This window comes from Dromaius novaehollandiae, chromosome 20 (assembly GCF_036370855.1).
Source record: "Dromaius novaehollandiae isolate bDroNov1 chromosome 20, bDroNov1.hap1, whole genome shotgun sequence".
In the NCBI taxonomy this organism is placed as follows: Eukaryota; Metazoa; Chordata; class Aves; order Casuariiformes; family Dromaiidae; genus Dromaius; species Dromaius novaehollandiae.
In genome coordinates this window covers 5,209,974-5,229,684 of record NC_088117.1, presented here as the reverse complement: position 1 = coordinate 5,229,684, position 19,711 = coordinate 5,209,974, and the positions used below count along the sequence as shown (strand labels likewise).

At 41.7% G+C, this 19,711-nt stretch overlaps 1 protein-coding gene across 1 annotated transcript in view; it reads right to left on the bottom strand.

Annotated features, from left to right (window-relative positions):
- The window catches only part of PAPPA (pappalysin 1), a 188,462-nt gene that overhangs the window by 109,684 nt on the left and 59,067 nt on the right, over positions 1 to 19,711 (bottom strand). Inside the window, exons 5-7 of the mRNA XM_026113872.2 lie at positions 14,661 to 14,853; positions 8,049 to 8,170; positions 1,835 to 2,342 (exon numbers count right to left, since the gene is read on the bottom strand). Of these exons, the coding sequence (XP_025969657.2) occupies positions 1,835 to 2,342; positions 8,049 to 8,170; positions 14,661 to 14,853 (823 nt within the window). The remainder of the gene's footprint in view (positions 1 to 1,834; positions 2,343 to 8,048; positions 8,171 to 14,660; positions 14,854 to 19,711) is intronic.

The window sequence follows — 19,711 nt, the reverse complement described above, 5'->3', positions numbered from 1 at the left end:
TTTAGCTTTCCAAGTGCCAGACGTCTGGTTAAAGCTCACTGTCTGGATTCTCTCTGTAGACACTGGAAAGACACAAGCATCCTGAGGCCAATTCTCACAGGGGGTTTTGTTAGGTAGGCTGTGTCAGCCTCCGAGAGTGCCTGTTTCTGTCTACTGATCATGGGTAGAGCCCAGAAAGTCTAACTTAAATTCTATGTCTGGTTGTTAGTTGGCTATATAACTAGGTGAGACATACAGACAGGTACAGAAATATTACCCTACACGATATATTCAACACCACAATGGAAAATTGCCATTTATCCCTAGCTACTGTTTTAACCATTAAAGCATCTTTTTTCTTCACTTCAGAGGGCTGTAAGCTAGAAGTCACCCCAATAATCATAACGAAAGACATGAGAACAGCGCTCGGAATACAAATTTTGTTTTGTTTTGTTTTTCACATTTTGTTATGAACTCAAAAATTGGGCCTGTTTCTGTGGGAACTTGTGCTAAGGTATGCAAATATTTCAGACAAAACCAGTCCCATTTTCCAATGAGAATGGGCCAGATTTCAGGCAAAGATGCTTTCACAGCAAAACCATGGGAAAATTCACCATTTTCCATGTTTCCAATATGCCAATATTCATCTTATGTTAAGCGCCAGCAAGTGCTGGAACAAGACTACGACCCAACAAAGCACTTAAGCACATGCTTAACTTGCCGCACATGAGTAACAACAGTGAGGTCCTGGGTTTCATTTTTTTATTCGCTATTGTTAGTCACCTTGAATTTTTAAACCCTCAGGAATAATTTGCATCGTCTGAGCTGTACAGTTGCACCATGAAAGGGATGGTAGCTTATGATTACTGCACGGTTAATTAATCATTTTTATTATATTTAAATATGCTTTAGAAGAACATAATGATGTATGCTTCCTTGATATTAGCTGTACTAATTAGATCATCTTTTCTAAATTAGAATGCAGTTTTCTTAGCAGGTTTCCTTTAATCTGGTGTTCATTTTCAAAAGAGCTTCGTGTTGTTCCTACAGATGAGTGAATCATTTCCAGGGAATCATGTTATGCAAGAGATGTTTTTCTTGCTGCTTGTAGAACATCTATGGGTAGATCATGGATCTCTTTGAAATCATTAAATATTTTGAAGTCAGCCTATCTTCAAAAATCCTATGTTGCTTGACCAGATGAGTATAATTGCATCCGGGATGAAATTCAGACCCTACAACAAACTAGCACATTTGACATGTCTACTATGTAAGAACAATTCCACTCCAATAGTTTGTGTTAATGACACATGAAAACAGAAAATGAAAGTAGCTGAAATACATTTATACACCTGAACATGCAATTGTACTTTTTTATATTCTTTCTTTAGCACTTATTAGAAATGTTAGTGCTCCAGCACTGAAATGATTCTGTCTCCTCCACCAAATTACTACTTTCAAAAGATGTATTTCTAAGAAATTGTGACCATGTTACTCATGAGGTCCTCTCTTAGGTTACTTCTTAAACATTTACTTTATCAGAGCTCAGATAAGCTTGCAATAGCCTCTCTCTTTATGGAAATTTTGAATTTCATGTGTCTGTACAATTAGCCAGAAAATCCCATGATAATTCCCAAGAACTACCCATGCAATTCCAGGCTATTTCACCTGAGCGTGATGCTTCCAATTCCACAGTGAAACTATGAGAATATCCTCTCTTGGTGATATTTGGTATGTCTAACTAATTTAAAATCGCAACATTCAAATGCAATGCCAGACATCAAAAGGATGAGGCAAAAAGGTTATTTTTTTTTCCTAAATAGGTCTGTTCAGCTCTCTGAAAAGCAGTACTTACATGTCAATGAATCTCCTGCTGAGGTTTGAGATGACGACTGGGGAACCAGTCTGGAAAGGTGGGTCTCGAACCACTTTATACTGGATGGGTTTGCAGTCGGCACACAATGTGCTGTGGGGGATGGAACTCAGCATAGCGGCATCGATTTCCAGGTGCTCATCCAGAGTGTAGATCTGGATACCATACACCTCCTCTCCCACTTGTCCCGCATCCAGCTTTATGGTCAATGGGATATCACAGAAGACATTCTGTGGCCCGAGAGAAATGTTCTTCCCGCTGATGGTCAGCAACTTGATGTCATTCACTGCTCCACTGGAGTCCCAGTCAGGGGAAACAAATGTCACCCAGATCGTGAGGGACTCTGGAGTCAGAGGGTAACGAAACTCCAGTTGCAGGTAGCAGCCCTGAGGCTCGGGGCAGGCTGGGGGCACTGTGTGTTGATTGACTGCTGAGTTGGGACTCCACGTTCTGACACTGGATTTACAAGGCTGCTCAACATCAGGGTGCCCTGAAAAAAAGGCAGCAAGCGAAAAAAGGAGATAAAAGAAGTTAGAGAACGTGGGCTATCACTGGCACCAGTCTTGAAAGAGAGACCTGTGGCAGGAGAGCATATATGTCCAGGGAATCTAATTATTCACTTTAGCAGAAAAGCAGACATGATCAGCATGGAGAGGAGGAACATAATGCAATGTATCATGAGAAAGAGACATCAACACAGTTTAAATGCCCAGCTGAACCAGACACCAAAAAATGTATCAGTGCGTCTCGTCCCATATTTTCTATTTCTAGCACCTTTGCCTGTTCTAAACCATGACATTTTCTACCTCTTCTGCTTGGTACTCTACCTGAGAAACCCATTCACTCTACCTTTATTTCACCTCAGCGCTCCTAGTTACTCTCTTGTCTGTCACTCTAAAATACTGCCTTTTTCTCTTGTCTTTAACAAAGGAAAAGAGCTTTTGTTGACTCCAAGAAACTGCAGCTTTATGTTGTTGAGGGACAAAATATTCAGTTCATTCCTACACCATTTGCAGGCTCATCTACCATCTTGTGTAAGCCTCCTCTTTTTCAGATGCACATGGAGCACAGGTCTGAGCTGGCTCTCCACACTCTTCATGATGAAATAACAGGCACTTGTACTTCTACGTTTCTCACCATTGGCTATGTTCAACTCCATGGGAGGTATTACTAAAAAATAGTGAAAGCCACAATACTTGTTGGGTTCCCAAGTACTATGGTAACATTACAATCTGGCACACAGTCATGGACTGTAAGATCCAGAGAGGTCAGATGGGTGGAACAGTTGGTAACAGAATCCAGTGAGAGCTATAAATTCCCTCTTCCTTACCAAATAATCGCACAAAAAGAGAGCAAGCAGGACAGGGAGAAGACAAAGTATAGGAATGAAGAAAGAGAAAAGACAAGATAAGGAAGAGTAACAAGAAGGGAGAAATAGAGAAGGCAGAGAAAAAAAGAGAAAAAAAAAAAAAAAAAGAGAGGGAGCACACAGCTAAATGTAACCAAGGAAGAAAACAAGATAAAGCACTGGGCAAACATGAAAGAACAGGACATCAGTACTAATTTAAAAAGAAAAGGGCAACATGTGAAGGTTATTCTTACTGTCTGTGATCCAACAAAGTGTTAGAAATGTGCCTTTTTTGTCAAGCATAAACAGCACAAAGAATTCTCCTGTTCATATCAAATCAACCCAGATGCAGAATGATTTCCCTACATCTCAGGCAGTCCTTTCTGAGATCCAATGCAATTGGCCTGCACACACACAACTTTTACCACTTCTCCCTCACCCACACATACCTCATAGCCCTCCTCTCCTCTTTGCATGCCACAGAATAGCAGGAATGCCACTAACCTCAGCATCTGGAGAGTCTGAAGCAGCGACGTATTTTGAAGTAAGCCAGAGTTCCACTTAACAAAGTCAATTTTTTTTCCCCCTGGCAAGCTTACAAGTACTCAGTGTATAATCATTTTGAGTAGCAAATACCCTATTCAATTCACGTTATCTCAGAACATTCACTGCTGTCCCCCTGTGCTGGGCTGGGCCCTTGGATGACTTTCTCGCAGATTCACAACAAGCTCCTGACTGCAGCCCAAAGAAGGTATTTTTAACCTCAGGATCTCAAAGTGCACTGGAAAGATTTGTGCATTTTGTTGTTGCCATCGCGCAGATAGGAAAATGGAGTTGATTAATGGTTCACAGGCTAACACATTTTTAGAAGTGGCCTCTACTTGGGTTCTTGCAAATTCACCTCTGCCAGTTCAAGGCCTCCATAATACTTAAACAATGAATGAATCTACATGTTTTGGTAGGGCAGGGACTGATCCTCTGAGTTACGATGAGCAGAATTCAGCCTGCAGGGAGTTTAATGCAGATCATTGCTCCACACTGACTGAGAACAGCTTTACCTGGCAAAACTGGGAACTTGACCATAGTCTTGCATAGACTGAAAACCTAAACAAAGTACTGAGGTTAAGACTGAAGAATCCCTTTCTTAAATATCATTAGGCATTTAGTCTTGGGTAAGGAACACTCTATTAATGGTGGAATAGGATCAAAACCTTGTCCCATGTAGCTCTAGATTTCTAGAGATGGATGAACACTAAGAGAAGCGAAATTACAAATATTTGTATACAAAAAGAAATAACGTAGTGGTGGTTATAGCCCTTTATGCTCAGGTTCTGCAGATCTTTTAACTTAAGAGATCATCAGCAAGACTGATTGCAAAGAGCCAAATGTAAAAAAACCCATGAACATGAGGTTTGTGAGGATACGCCAAAGCCCATCTCTTGTTAGAGAACAGGCATGGTAGGCTGGGAGGGAGGTTTCCCCAAGCCATCAGCCACAATCACAGCACCGTGTGTCAGAGCAAGCCTTCCTCAGTCAGGTGAAGATGAAGGGAAGTAGCTAGGAGCAGACCCTCAGGCCCTTCTGCTACCCCACCACGGAGACAGAAACTTGAAGCACTGTACAAGGAGGCCAGCTGGGATTGGCAGCCTCTGGGACTGCAGCCACTGTAAAAACCAGAACTCACTTGTCACCTTTCTAATTTGATGCAGGCAAAGAGACTTCCAATGTGACTCTAATGTCCAGCTGGGACAACTCCACTTTGAAATACAGAATGAATCGCTCTCAAGTGAAATACCAGCCATTGAGAAAGGCAGGGCACAAGATTAGCTTAAAATAGCACAAATTTTTGTATGTTCCCATGCTTCTTCTTAGTCAATAGTGAGCCAGGCAGGAGGACTTGACTACTATATGCATATATTGCAGCGTAAGCAAAGATACTTACTTGGGTTTGAGCCAAAATCGCCTTTCATATTTACAAAACCCATTTGAGTTGTGAAGGTGCTGTAAGGTTTGTTTACCTAGCTAGTGTTACTGGTGAGAATCCAGGCAGGTTAGAGCTTTTCTGCTCTATGATGAAGGTAAAGAGTAAACTGGAACTGTCAGACCTCCAGGGCCATCCCACAATTGCCTCTGATGGGCAAACAACCTCTCATGCAAGTGGCACAACTGGCTGGGAAAGAATCCTGAAGTGCCTCAGCCCAGGACATTGCCCCCCCCGCCCCCCGACACTTGGCACAAGCATGGCAATATCAAGGACACAGTCCCAGGGGCAGAATTTTGCAGCAAGAACAGCTCACACACAGTCTAGACCACAGCTGGTGTCAGCTACCTGGGGTAACTGTGCAGTGTAACAACGCTACGAGACCTCAGGGCTTGAAATGGGACCAACCAGGTTCAGTGCTGCTTTACAGACATGTGAGAAATGTGGTTTTCTGGTATGAAGCTGGATGAGTACTATGAAATGTTTTCCATGAGCGTTGTCTCAGATTTTAAAATGAGTTCATTCTGGCCCTGCTTATGCCTCTTTTGTATTCACTTTCCATGAACATTCAAGCAGGGGAGTTTTACACACATGAACGCTTGCAAAAAGTGAATTTTAAGCTTACATGCTTGAGTACTCACAGATAGACAATTAAAGCAGCCAGACAATGATCTAACTGTGCTATTTGTAACTCAGACCAAGTGCAAATAGGCAGAGATCCTGAATGTCAGGGTGTGTGGTAGTGATGACAGAAAATTACAGAGCAACAAATACTATGCATTTGATGTATTTTCTACTTTAAAGGGGAAACAACTTATTAATACAGCAAGAGGACAGCAGTCCCAAATTTTCTTTCCAGCGCAATGGCACAGCAGCAATTCAATGAGACAGATAAGGATCAGACTGCACCCTTCATAGTTAAGAATATGCAGACACACACTGTAAGAAGAGGAAATTAAATGCAAAATGCAGCTGAGTAATAAATCTTAAAGTAGCTTAGTTTCTCTAGGAATGATGCCTCTGGCAAGATGTGCGAGATCTAGAAGAAGTTTTCAAATCAGAGTTCTTTGGAGAAATTTTGATGGAACTGCATATCGCAATGGAATATGCAGTTCTTTCAAAATCAAGACATTTTGCAAAATTGGTTTGATTTGGCCAAAATTCTCTTCTGGAAAACAAAATGAGAAGAAAGTTCTAACAATATTAGAACACTCTGTTTTGACATTTTTGGAAGAAATCATTTTACTTTTTCAGTTTGAAACACTTTTCATTTTGATATTAGAAATTGCTTTTGCCTTAGATTACATACTAAAAGTGGATATTTTGAAATGTCAAATTCAAACTGCAGTGGATGAAAGAGGAATTATATGAGCTAAACAAAACATTTTGGCCAGCCTCAAACACTTTTTTTCTTTTAATTTTCCTTCATGGAGAATTTCAAAAGTTTCAGTTTTTTTTCCAAATGAAACCAGGTTTCAAAGTCTTGTAATCCTTGGCTAAATGGAAATTCCACCTTCCACCCTGCACTTCTACTGCAAGTGATCCGAATTTGCTAATTCTGTTTACTTGATAATCCAGTCACACCTGTAGCTGGAGTGCTATTTCTCAGGCTGGAGCTCTTTGACAACAGCCAGCCCCAGGGGCAGGTGCATGCTGTGTTGTGTTCTGCAGCCCTGGTCCTTGGATGTCCAAAGTGGTGGGTGAGTTGGCATGAATACTAGGCCCTGCCAGGCCCCCACATCTGGACAGCTGGGCATGCAGCTGCCCACATGTCTTGTCCCATCAACCAGCTGGAACACAGCTTGCTGCACACGCTGACCTGAGGACAAGGAAGGCTCCTGGGTGCCACACTGCGTGTATCACCTTATTACCTTACAAATAATCTTCCTTGTATAATAACTCCTACGTACCTTAGCTGCAGGTCACAGAAGCCCTTAATATAAGGAAGTATTTGTATAATGAAGAGTTTGAAAAATCCAGCCAAGGGCCTTTTGAGTTCAATGAGCCTACCTATGTGTTTAAAGTAAAGCCTGGGCCCAGGGTGTGCTGCACCTGAAGGAATACCCAATAATGAACAGAACAAAATAATACTCTGCTTCTCCTAAACCATAACTTGTGATTACTGACCTCTGCCTGCTATACTCTTAAACATACTCCACCACCTCCACCTACTTACATAATGGAAGGCACCACCCTCACACATATGGAGGAGAATTAATGATGGAGATCTAATGGCATTTTATATCCACCTCTGCAAATCCTTCTACCCTCCTGTGTGCTCTACACGAGAACAGTAAGAATGACTTGCAAAGCACCCTGAACTATACTAGGCTTGATTTAGTCATCTGTGTTCATAATGCAGAGTACTTGCTTAAAGGGCACTCTGCACTCTTTTCAGTGTGTTTACTGGTGTAGCAATTTACTATTCAATGCAAGTGAAGGCAGAAGAAATCAGGTCCAAAAAAATAAAATGCAATTCTTCACTTTCGGAGTTGGAACAGAAGGAGTAAACAGCTCCCCTGAGAAATTCATTTGGCAGATCTGAATGGTCAGCACTTCTTGGCACTGTAATGCTTTTTGAAATTCAGGTTCAGCTCCCTGAATTCATTTAATTCATAGGCAGGGTCAGGACATAGGTGCCAAAATACGGGTGTTTCAGCCAGTCGCAATACTTTGGGGATGCAGGGTGTTCATCTGTCCTTTGGCTTTGTTCATGCTATGTGCAGATACAGTCACTCACTTTCTCCCAGAGGTTGCCCCTTTCCTTGTGGCTCTCCTTTTGCCCTGGCCTGACTTTTCCCCTCCTCAGTCTCTGCATCTTTGCCCCACTGTTGCAGGGCTATCCAGGCCCCAAGACCATGACTCACCTTCTGCTTCCCGTGGGCTCCAGTGTCCTGAGGGATCACACGGCATCGGGGAAGAGGCACTGAACGCGTATTGCACCAGGACTCTTCCTTCTGCACACAGATCACATGCTGATCCCACTTCTCTAGGAGGCCAGGAAAACAGGAAAACACACCAACTTAGTAACAGCTGAATGAGCTGCTTATTCAACTATATTAAAAACAATAAGGCTTAGAATTCAGTTCCACTTAACCCTCTTTTCTTACAGCACTGACAAGAGTGTTTTCTGACACTGACCTTCTGTAGGTTCAGGCTAATGGCCTGTGAAGACTGCATCTGTGTGACTCTAGCATGGAATACAAAACGACAGCGACCTGTAAAATTATGCTCAGCTCTATCTTTTTTTTCCCTGCACTGCAACTGGATCAAACTCTGACAAAAGAAAATATGTGCTGCTTAGTGGTTAGAGCAGAAAAACAGGCCTCAGGAGATTTTAGATCTATTTCTGCTCCCACCATGGATTTATTGCACGAACTCGTAGTATCTCCAGGATTGTGAAGGCCTTGGGCATACAGTTGATTAGAGGCGACAGTAAAGTCTCAGACTGAGAACATCAGAGACGGAGTTGCTCTGCACAAGAATGGCTTTGCTAAATACCCAAGTGCCTGCTTTTTGAGATGTGTCACAACCCAGATCACTAGAAGTATGGAAAAGGGGCCAGTTGTCATCATATGGAAAAGAGCATGCCCTGAATCATCTTCACAGGGGATAGTGGATTTGATATCTGGCACTGGTGGATGGCTCTTTTCTTTTTGAACTGAAACATCACGTGGGCCCATGCCATCAGATGGCATGACATGGCATGAAGACGCTTCACTGCCCTATGCCAAGATTCCTTCAATATATCTAAGGCAATACTAGCTACTGTCAACAGAGTACTATCAGCAAAAGTGGCTGAACAGGAAAACCCAGTTAAACACTGATTCACAAGTATTTTTGCTAATACATTCACAAGGTCAGCGCTTAAGCTGATGTAGACTCTTGTGTCTCTAATGTCTTCCATAACATTAAACTGATTTGTATCAGCTTAGGATGTGGCTCACACAATTCATCCCTAATGTTCCATGGGATCATGCAATTTGGAATTGTGTATGACCTAGAATGTGCGGTTATTCATGCCAAAAAGTTGCTTATTATTCAGAATTCATTGTTCTGCTTTAAGGAATGCTGATCACCCAAAAGGAAAGAAAGAAATTATCATCTGATCTTAAATGAAAAAAATCCACCTAAGAAAGGGCAGAGGTTTTAGGCAAACAATTTGTGTCTGACACATAGTACATTCTCTAAACTCTTCAAGTGAGTATCAATTGAGTCATCAATTATTATAATCAACTATGCAAATCTGAACCAACTCCCATTGTGCCATTTATCTGAGCAATGTTTTGTGAAGGGCATTGCGATCCTCAGGCAGAAGTTATTTTGGGTCTTCAGCAAGGACAGGGCCATGACTGTAAATTTACTCTCTCAGCCCTTCCAAGCTTTGTGTTCTAGCTTCCCTTTTGGTGTTAGAGACGACACACGCTCAGCTGCTCTATAGCTTAGCATCTCGTATTTGTTGACAGGGATCTTTTTGAAAGTCAGCTTTCTGCTGGCTTAATTAGATGGAAGCAGGGATCATCAACAGGGGGACCTGGAAGAAAATCAGCAGTAAAACTCATATCCATTTCAATATGGCCCACAGCCACCCCTGCTAAGAGACAGTAAACGACTGAACTCAGAGACAGCACAGAAAGGGATGCACCTGCTGAAAACTTCCGAGGAATAAAATGTGACAATTAGGTAGAACAGAGAAAATGGAGCAAGGGTGCCCTCCGCTTCCTTCCATAATCTATAACAGTCATAATGAATAAATCTGGGCAAGTTGTGAATAGCTTCTCCTCTCTGTCTCACTTTACCCATCTGTACTATTAGCATGGTACTACCTCCTTATTTCATTTCTCAACTGTCTATTTGGTAGCAATCTGAGTGCCTCACACAGCTTGCCTAACTAATATATGCAAAACATTTTAAGAACTTGGAATAAAAGGTACTGAGAAATCAAAATGTAGAATTATTACTGTGCAGTTGTTTTTCAGACACATCCACCAGCAATAAGGATAGAAATCCCTGTAATAATACTCTTTCAGTTTCTCTACAAAGAGACTCCTGCATTAGTGCTTGGTCCTGGATGAGGACAGGACATTGAAAGCCAAGTTTCCACAATTAGGGCTGCTTTCTACTCAAATTAGCAGCTATACAATTTCATCATAGGCTGCCATGGTGGAAAAAACTGTAGGCTTATGGACAAACATTTCCTTTTACCAGCAAGGACTTGGAGGTAAGAGAAATCACAAGGAGCATCATGTGGGAAAGGCTATGAGCAAACTTTCTCTTTTTACTTTTCCAATTTGGGAGCCAAACTCAGCCCTGATGTAACTCCACTGGCTAAAAGGAGTTATACAGGGTATGATTCCTGGGTTAAAGCTTTTGGTCTGCAAACTTTTGCACACAAATCCTGCAAGCTGCCATGGATGTCAGAACTAATTATGGAATTGCATTTACAGGTTTATGAAAATCTAAGCCAGATACTTACACCTAATGCAGCCACTGACATCATGAAAAGATGAGTGTAAAATGGTTCAAAACACTATTAATTAGGAACAAAGCATATCAGACACCTTATACATTGGTGCACAGGACTCCCCAAGGTGAGGGTAATGGAAAATCTCGACTTCTCTGTTTTCTAATAAGCCAAGTGCTGGGGAGATTCCAGCTTATGAAGTTCAGAGCACAGAAGGAATTCATTCCTACAGCGTGATCTTTCAGTGAAGTGCATTTAGAATATAAAGGTTACTGGTGATACACAGGCAACTCTTACACAGCCAGTATCAGTTTAGTGAGCAACCCAAAAGAAGAAAAGATCTGTCATTCCTTTCAGTAACGGATGCCTCTTTTCAGACTAAATTGTACCTGCTTACTTGGAATTCAGAATCGGTGCCCTGCCCTCCAAAGCACTGAAGCATTCCAGCAAGATTTAAGTAAAAAATTATCAAGCCCAGCCATCTAGATCTGGGAACCATACTGACCAAAATATTTGCTTGCTAGGAATGAGATATCATCAGATTCATGGAAATTAATGCAACCACCTCAATGAAAACTTGGAAGAGCAGATGCACTCAGAGTTTTCCATCCAAGCAGAATTTGCTGCAGAGCCCTATCACAATAACTGTTTACATCCCGCCTATGCATATCAAATAGTAGACACATGAATGGATGCTTAGCGACAGCAGATGAACGAATCTAATAGATGGAGCCAGGAAATGAATAAAGTTTTCTTTTTCTCACTTGTTTTTCACTTGTTTTGTTGGCTTTGTTATTATTTTATTATTACATATTATTATATGCGCATGTGACAATCTTAATGCTTTTATTATGGGAACATGAAGAATGGCAAGTATTTCAGTCTCATGTGTAGAGGTCACAAGAAGAAATGCTGGTTATTGATATAGTTGATTATTAGAGATGTTTAGAAGCTCAGCCAGCTGCAAGCGCTTAGGTTTAAATTCCCTTTGGCAAATTTATTGCAGGTAAACGACACTCGAGCAATATAGCATCCATCAATTGTATACACTATATAAGTAAGGAGGGTTTGGCAGGAAGAACCTTTCAATTCTGTGCACAGCTTGTGTAGGTACACTTGCTAAGGTGCAAGTGCCCAGATTTACAAAAGCCATGAATTAGGATTACTCTCTACTCCCAAAACCACATATTTCTTAGAACTGAGGCCTCAAGAGAAAAACACCTATTATTGCGGCACATGTGATGAAGTTGCATCTAAGAAGAGAAGATGTACACAGCCTTTACGGCCATGCTTTATCTCCCTTCAACCACAGCTCCGTAAGGACCTCATCCACAGACAGAGCACAGAAGCTGGACTCTGTTTTGCATGAAAGCAAGGTGCAAAATGTGCTCCAGGACCACACCTGATATGCTCCAACTGCTAATGCCATTCAGGCCCTGGGACCAGATTAGAGCTAGTCTGAAGTAAACCTCCCTCAAACACATATAGTGTTGACGTCAGGTCTTCATTAACAACTGTTTTGCGCTACAGATCCACTTATATTGGGCCACAATACTTGCTAATGTAGCCAGAGCCATTCATCCTTTTAAGGTCCTTTTACACTGTCAAAACAGCATGGAAGGGGGCTCTGTGCATTAGAAATCAGGCCCAAGGCACTCAGCAGTTGAGTATCAGTCTTCTGTTTTTTACATGAATAGTCCCATTGAAGTGAATGAGTTTATTCATTCAAGTGAGGCAAGTAAAATTTGGGCCATGGTGTGCACTTTGTGTAAAAATATCTGCAGAGATTTACAGTATTCCCACACACAGATAAGATTATACTTAGCCAATTTTACCTCCTACTTGTCTTGCACAGTGACCCAATTTCGCAAATTGACACAGGCATGTATCTTTAACCATGCAACACTGGACACATGGGTACTTAAAGTTAAGCACATGAGCTTTTCCGGTATTAGTCACTGTAATACTGCTATTATGTTTGTTTTGATTAATACATCAGAAGTTTTGGCTTGTTTTAGACAGGAAAATGTATATACTTCAGTGACATTTTAAAATGGTCACAGAAATATTTCTGTATCTCTTAGTTTCAGGAATTTAATTTTAACAAAGAATTGGACTCAAACTATTTGAGACTGTCTCTTTAAATCACGTCAGTAATAATGAACACACAGATCTGAAATCCCAAAGGATATTTTTCTAGAAAAATCACTATTTATTTAACATATGATAACTCTGTTATGAAATTTTAGATTTAGCAGGCTATCCATTGTATGTCATTTAAGAAGCAGCTAACTAAGGGTTATTAAGAACATATTGATTGAGTTATAAGAAATATGTAATAAAGACATATTTGGTTACATAACAATTAACTCTCTATCAATATGTTTTAAGAGGCAGATGGTATTTATTTAACACACAGTAAGTATCTTCTGAAATCTAAATTAAATTGGAGAAACTTAAGTTATCTAAAAATGAATATGGGCTAAAGATTTTTGAATTCATTTTCAGTACTTCACATACTTCTTTTCACACGTAGGTTGTAAAAGCATTCTGTTGCAAGACTGCAATTAAAACAAATACTGTTCAGAGCACAAGACCCTTCTTTATCATCTCCTCATATGACCTGATCTTTCCCCTCTGGTATCAATCTGCAGTTCAGGGGGAAAATCTATGAGCAGATGATGCTAGCTATCTGCACACTCAAATCTACTGCAAGCCAGCCATTGAAATGGCCAGGGTGTCCTCATGCTCAGCGCTGGAAGACGTTTCATCCACACTGGAGACAGTGGGTTTCAAGGTACTCTCACTGAATAAAGCAGAAGTGCTGAGACAGCTAATATGCTTGCAAATTTGGCCTCTTGTGATATACTGCTACACTGTGATAGACCACTATAGTCCTGAAGAATACTCAAAGTTTGCTCTTTATAGAATAACGAAGAAGATGGAGATAAAATGCAAGCAGGGGAGGTGAGCTAACAGTAGTGTGAGAAGGTCAGTTATTTAGGAAGATCTTTATCAGGACTCCTATAGCTCCCACAGCCCATTCAAGCTCTGCATAAAAGTATTTGAATGAAATGCCTCATTGCATTGCCTGAGGTAGGGTTGCTCTAGCTATGAGCTGCAATGTGTTGCAATTCTTGTCCACAGCCCTGTATGCATTTTAATTTTACATTTGTGATACCACCTGGCTGCATATGTATCAGATGCGAACACATACACACATGCTAACCTACACACCCTCTTCAAGATGCAGCTAGATGACACTTGCAGGATATTCAGGGTTTTAGGCCTATCATCCTTAGAATTTACTGACATGCAGACAGACTGCAGAATAAGGGGGCTGGTTTCTCATATGCAGTCCTCCCTTCTTCTAGAGATTTGCCACACAGAAATACTGCAGAGGAAGTGGCAGAAGTGGCTTCATTTTGTCCTTTTGAATACCTGCTGCAGAGCATTGGACACGGTCCTTTGACGCTGCCTTGCTCAACTCCCATCTCAGACCTGCAGCTCAGGGTAGGAGGCAGCAGTTGCCATTCTCCCAGGCCCTGCCACCTCCTCGCCCTGTGAGACCATAGCGCTCCCTTGCCTGTGAGCCCCATGTCGTCATGGGAGCACAAACAAGATTTGTCCTAACCTTGCAAAGGAAAAGTGCAAGAGAAGGAGGAGGAATTTTCAGGCAGAGCTGAAGACTACAGGTATTTGTGAGCAGCAATAACAGCAAAAATCACACAGCCAGAATCACTGATTGAAAATTCCCCCTGTAACATATGGAAGAAGATTTGCCCTTTACATGGCAAATCAATGGCCCTCAACAGAGTGCTACAGGCTGAGAAAGGAACAACAGAAAACAGATCAATAATCTCCTCAATATGAACCAATTCAGGAAAGCATCCTTAACCCATACAGAACGTAGCACATGTTAAAAATGCTCTCCTGGAGTGGAGACCTGGGTTGTTTCCCTGTTCTCCCCTTTCAGTTCAGTTCAGTGCAAGAGTACAGAGCAGCGCGTGATCACCTTTCAAAGAAGTGGCCATCAATGGGTGGAAACCACTCCAGGGTGACGGAGGTGGACGTCCGAGCCACAATCTGGGGGGCAATTGCAATAGGAGCCGGTTTCTTGGCGGGCTGCCAGCTCTGATACACAAGATCCAAGTAGCAGTGCATCCTGGCCACTTGGTTGGGCGTGAAGGAGTTGGTGCAGTCATCATCTGAAATTAAAACAAAAATCAAATCCATGACACAGGAGATAAGGAAAGAGCAAGAGAGAGAATTACGACCTGGTGAACGTGAGCTTCTTGCACAGGCCTGGATGTGTTCTTGCAGCACTCAAAACTTAATGGCCTGTGAACAAATTAGTGCAGTCATCACTTCTGGAGGCAGGTGAAAGGAAACAAAAGTTAAAAAGGGAAAAAAATAAATCAATGAACATTCCCTCCCTCCAGTCCAGGTCACATGTGAAGCACCTAGAGGTCACCCCAAGATGGGGAACAAGGACACATGGAGATGAAAGCCAGAAAGCCTCAGTGCAGCACCTTCTGGTCAGAGCTGGGGCTACTGGTGAACCTCTGAACTTGGGAGACTTTTTTTTTAAAGAAAACACATCTGAGAGAAAGGATAAAAGTGCATTTCACTAAAGGACCTTTTTCCCCCCTCCTTTCCTGTTGCATACATTCCTCTGATTCCCTTTCTGGAAATATGCTTTCCACACAAACATCTCACCCTGCTCTTCAGCATCTGCCCATTGCAGACTGGCTCAGCATATCAGGAAAAGCTACTGTCTCATGAGGCTTTGTACAGAAATAAGGTGGTTATCTGCCCTGAGGAAATACAAAAGCATCTGCACCACAAGATAGAGATCTTCTGTCTCCCTCTGCCTACAGGGAGAACTGACTCATTGCTAACCTGCTTCACCGCCCCTTAGAAAGTCAATGGGATGAAGATCGACCTCCCTCAGTCCAAAGGTAGAAAATGAGGGGTGAATCCCTCTACTACGCCCACAGAAATTAAAGCAGCACTAAAGGAGGCCACAGAAGGACCCATTCCTCATAGCACAGGCAGCCGGTCCATGGTAGGAGGGATGAGTGGTCCTTCACTCAGATGGGGCTGCACCGAGGATGCCCAGGGAACATTTGAGGCCAACTGACACAGACCAGAGGCCACTACAGTGCAAAAATCAGTTGTGACATGGAGGTTATTTCCTCATTCCAGGTGCAGTCAAGTGACATTTTAAGACAGGATAAAAATTGAAAATTGAAAATTTTGCCATGGGAATAGCTTGTGAAAGCAAAGGAAAGACAATGTTAGGATAAAGCACTGACATGGGATTCATGTCAACTGCGTGCAATAGACTTGACAGATTTCTTAGATTAAAAAAACCCACACAATTTAAAAATATTTTAACATAATTAAAACATTTTTGTTAAAACTTCTGAATGAACAAAAACATATATGAAATGTCCTGAAAAATCAATTTAAAATTGTATGCAAAATTTGATTAAAAATGGAAAAATCTGGTTCAGTATAACTTTTTTCTATTAAAAATGTCCCAAATTAATATGATTCAAAACCCTTTTCAAACTTTTCATGACTATTTTTGATATTGAGAATTTCTTTCTGATTCAAAATGGAGAAATCATTTTGCTGGATAATTTCCCATAGATATCCATGGTACCTTTGGGTTTCTCATTTCATGTGTTTTTCCCAAGCATGATTTGGGAATAAGAACATATCTAGCAAAATCAGTTATCAAAAGGTACTTTCTGAACACCCAACAATCTTAAAACTACAATGCCCTGAAGAGGTAGGAAGTTACCCTTTCTCTATCGTGCAATCACAGAAGAAATAACTATGTTGTGCAAAGTCACCCAGAAAAGCTACGATGAAGAAGAACTGGATGCTAGCACTTTAACCAGTTTCCTGATACTCTTCCCATCAGATGAGAAGCTCTTGGAAACACGGAGTGTCTCTTCACACGTGTTTGCAGAGCTCCTAGCACAGCAAAGCCTCAGTCTCAGAGGCGACCTCTGCATGCTGCTGCGATACAAACAACAACGACAATTTTGCACAGGTCAAGTAATACACTTTTCTGGGAAGATGCAGGTCATCAGAGGCTGTTCAGTGAGTCACCTGTGTGTTGCCAGTTTGATGTTGTAATAGCATTACTAGGTGCTCAGACGTCTTCAGGTCTATGCCCTGAGAAACTCGAGAGGAATGAGAAAATATGAATTTGTTCTAAAGAAAAAGGTGAATTTTCTGGTTAATTTAAAACCTTACCACATCTTCCTTAAGACACAAGCTTTGGTTGGGATCCTGCTCAAGTTGTGGTCCCAAATTCAGTCCTGCTGCTGCTAATGCAGTAAGGACTCCTCAGTTATTCTGTGTCTTTCCAGGGCTAATTCCACAGAGCAGCAAACCTCCCCTCATTAAACATGCTCCTCAGATAGACAGACATCCCCAGCTTGCAAATATCTACAAATCCCTCTGGGTATGCAGAAAGCTGCTTTAATATGACGTCTTTGGATTTCCTCAATAATTATCGATAGTCTATCCCTGAGCATGCTGTAAAAGCCATAAATATTCTTCACAGAAGCCCGGAAGGGGACAAAGGCCCTTAATAGCCATCATAAAGGAACAATAAAATATATATAGGACAAAGCAGGGAGACAGCAGCACAGGAGAAAGATGACCTGCATTCTCAATCTGTCCAAACATCAGCACAGGCTGTGTCCTGGGGGTGAGGAAAGGGAGGAGAGCTGAGGAAGGAAGATATTTCACTTGGTCACTTGATTTCAAGAAAGGCTCAAGACCCTCACATGAATAATAGTTAGAGAAATTCAAGAGACTTTGCTAGGATGATTATTCCAATAGAATTCAGAGGTAAATTCCTGCTGATTTCATTGAGAGTGGTCTAAAAGAATATTTTTTTTGGCGGGGGGGGCAACATGGCTATTCACATTTGTAAAAAGAATACAAACATTTGTCACACTTTTTGATCTTCTGGACTTTATGACTTATTATCTTATGAGAAAAAAAGCTACCCTTAAGTCAGTGCTTTGCTACAGAATTGGAGGTGACTGGACGGATGGATGCTAGAGAGGGACAGACAAACATCGCATGATTAAATTCTATACAAGCAGTAAAAAAGAAAGGAAAGAAAGGCAATGTTTAGAGCTTTATGACCTCAACCTAGATGTTTCAAAGGTATATCTACAGCAATTTGATATCCTGATATGATTTTTATTCCACTGGCAACAACAGAAAAGCAAACAGATTCATGCATGAGCTCAAGAGATGCCTATCATGTCGCTTCACTTAATATTTCAAGAAAAAATAAATGGTTTCTGCTCACAGCACCAGCACATCTTTAGTTCCCAATAGCAGATAGGTATCTGTGTGCTTGGCCTCTCTGTCTCATCTCTCGAGAGAGTTGGCAAGGCAAATTCCCTTTGGAAGAAGAGACCGTGGCATTTTGAAACATGCACACTCCACCCCTTTTCCCATACACATAAGCAGATTTGGTGGAGGGTTATTATAATCCAAAGGGGTACCTACTTGTAGGTGTGATATTACCACAAGAATATATCAGGTAGTGAGACTTTCTGCCCTACTGCATGCATGAAAAGTGCATAATATGTTGAAGAGCTGACTCAGTGTGTGTATGCTCGTCCCTGAAAACACCCTCTAAACAAATAGAAAAATAAGAGAAACCTAAGCATCACTTTAAGCCAGTGCCATGAAGGGCATAAAATCGTTTATGTTATAAATCATTTCAGTCTGTGCCCCAGCTGACATTAAACACTTTGCTTTCCTACAGTTTTATTACAGGATAAGCACTCTTATGACCTTTTGAGTGGCCAATCTGTGTTTCTGCCTGTAGTATAAAGGTGCCCTTCAGTGGTTATGAGTGTATTGGCCACCTTTAAAACGTTGTTGATGCTGCCAGCTCAATGTCATAGACCTACATCATGACTAGACTCTGTGACCCAACGTAGGGGTAAATACTGCCCAAGGTATCCCTTTTCTTTCTGCAAAATAAAATAGGATCTTTCATTTCTCCTTGAACTTCCAAGGGTGGAGCAAGGGTGCCACTCCTATGTCTTCCTGATGCACAGAAGCAAGGGTCTCACCCCTACATTTGTCTGAAAGACAGATGCAAGGATCCCCCCCCCCTACATTTGTCTGATGGGCAGGGGTTACAGTAGCTCAGATGCCCTCTTTGCATTATGCAATGCAGTGTCAGCATTGATTTCCAGCTTGCATCTGCATGGGAGGTTTCTCCCAGCATAGCTCTGTTGGTAGGAACTGCTGTGAACTGGGATCCTCGAACAACACAGCTGTGCCAACAGAAGTCTCTGGTGTATACAGAGTTGTAACTACAAAATCAGGCTTTTGCTGATAAAGCTTGTTCCACTTGGAGGGACAGTTTTACTGTGGTGGTACAGAGCCTTTGTAGCTGCACTCCCACCACAAACCAGTGCAGCACATTGGTATACTTTTACCAGAACAGCAATCCCTATACAGGGGCTGTCCCAGTATTCATGCTCTGATGATGAAACTCAGAGATGTGAGTGATCGTAGCTGAACCGCAGTGGACCAAAATCCAACAACAAACGTGGTATTTGAGCAGACATACAGAGGCATGAGCAGCATCTCATTAGCTGCCTACTGGTCATAGGTTCATCCCACAGCCTTTTTGGTATCAATATTCATCTGATATTCAGCATCTCCTTGGGGGCAGGTAAACATAATCTCTGAACTTGGGGTGTTTCAAAGGAGACCTCATAGATCAGGTATCTACACCCCAGGGTAACAGGGTATCTAATTTGCTGTAGAGCCTTTAGGAGCTGTTTTCTTAATGCCTGTCTCATTTCTTCCCTCTACCTAGTCATCACATAAAACTATGAAAAGTTTGCAAAAGCTAGGAAAAAAAAAATCACAAGAACTGTAAGGGATTCCCAAGGCTATCAAGGTCAGCTCCTCATCAAGTTTGGTCCTAGATCCACGGACACAGATGTCAGCATAAAGCCCCGCATGAAATAGACTGTAGAAATCAGAGGTAATATTGCT